Source organism: Panthera pardus, unplaced genomic scaffold (genome assembly GCF_024362965.1).
Source record: "Panthera pardus isolate Hobbes unplaced genomic scaffold, ASM2436296v1 HiC_scaffold_6, whole genome shotgun sequence".
NCBI classification, from domain to species: Eukaryota; Metazoa; Chordata; class Mammalia; order Carnivora; family Felidae; genus Panthera; species Panthera pardus.
Window position 1 is genome coordinate 66042660 of NW_026526991.1, and position 1578 is coordinate 66044237.

General features: G+C 50.2%; 1 protein-coding gene across 1 annotated transcript; it reads right to left on the bottom strand.

Moving 5' to 3' along the window:
- Positions 1–266: 266 nt before the first annotated feature.
- On the bottom strand, positions 267–1319 carry LOC109249312 (olfactory receptor 11A1-like). The gene has a single exon (XM_019419674.2). It carries the CDS (start codon positions 1317–1319, stop codon positions 267–269), a length of 1053 nt encoding a protein of 350 aa, XP_019275219.1.
- Positions 1320–1578: the final 259 nt, after the last annotated feature.

Below are 1578 nucleotides of genomic sequence, written 5' to 3' on the forward strand. Positions count from 1 at the left end.
CCCCTTCCTTTTTCTATCTGCCAACCTTAGTCTTGCCATCTTAGATTAATAATTTGCAGATGTTCCCCACTTGGTGTTGTTCTCTGCTCTTTCTTGCATTCTTTTCCATATTCATTCATTCGTTCGTTTTTGTCAACTAATATTTATGGAGTGTCTATAATATTTTGGCCCTGTATAAGGCATGAGATTTTGATCCCTACCCCATCCCAGCTGGAAAAATGAAGTTACGTTATTTTGTCAGACATCTATTTTCAATCCCTCAGTATTCATCTTTTCACTGTAGTCTCTAGTCCTCTAGACTTTGAGGAGGGGGCTAAGCTGGAATCCAGGTAGAAGTCACTAGCTGTCCTATTCCCCCTCAGTGGGGTATCACTTGGGATGAGCTGTCCCCAGAGCCTATGAAGGGCCCCCTTTACCTCTTGGTTCTTGAGGCTGTAAATAATGGGGTTGACCATAGGGGTGAATACAGTGTAGAGGACAGAGAAGGCCTTTCGGAGCAAGGGGGCCATGTGGTCTGTTGGGGCTACATAGACCACAATGAGAGTGCCATAATACACCCCGACCACACTGAGGTGGGAGGAACAGGTGGAGAAAGCTTTCTGTCTACCATGGCCTGAAGGTATTTGCAGCACAGTCCTTAAGATGAAGGCATAGGATGCCACAATCAACAGGAAGGGGACCAGTGTCAGAAAGCCTGAGATGCTCACTCCAGCTGCCCACATAACCCCCACATCTCCACAGAACAGCCCTACAACTGGAGCAAAGTCACAGAAGTAGTGGTCGATCTCCCTGTTGCCAGGGCAGAGGGTCAGAGGGGCTGCCAGGGCCAGAGTGAAGGCAGAGAAAGAAAATCCACTGACCCAGACTCCAGCAGCCAGGCAGCCACACAACCATGTGCTCATCAGGACAGGGTAGCGAAGCGGGTGGCAGATGGCCAGGTAACGGTCATAGGACATAGCAGATAGCAGGAGGCACTCAACTGCAGCCAGCGAGGCAAACATGTAGAACTGGACCAGACAGCTGACCAGTGAGATGGCCTCCCTCCCTTTCAGGAAGCTCTGCAGCAGCTGAGGCATGATGTTGGAGGTGTAGCCAATCTCCAGCAAGGAGAAGTGGCAGAGGAAGAAGTACATGGGTGTGTGGAGTGTCCGACTGGAGGCCACAGCCAGCACGATGAGGGCGTTGCCCCCAACTGTTATCACATAGATGGCTAAAAAGAAGGTGAAGGGGAGGAAGCCCAGGTGTTGCAGCTCCCCAAAGCCAACCAGGATCAGCCAGGTGGTCTGGTTTTCACTATCACCACTGGACTGCTTCCTCATCTAGATCTGGGCCCAAGAGAAGAGAAAAAGGTTAACTTTAAATTTTTTTAATGTTTATTTATTTTTGAGAGAGAGACAGAGGCAGAATATGAGCAGGGGACGGGCAGAGAGAGGGAGACACAGAATCCAAAGCAGGCTCCAGGCTCTGAGCTGTCAGCACAGAGCCTAATGCGGGGTTCGAACTCACGGACTGCAAGATCATGACCTGAGGTGAAGTCGGCCATTTAACCAACTGAGCCACTCAGGCACCCCTAGAAGA

Excerpts from the sequence above, each read along its gene's own strand:
- LOC109249312 (XM_019419674.2), bottom strand. The coding sequence starts at position 1,319 with ATGAGGAAGCAGTCCAGTGGTGATAGTGAAAACCAGACCACCTGGCTG.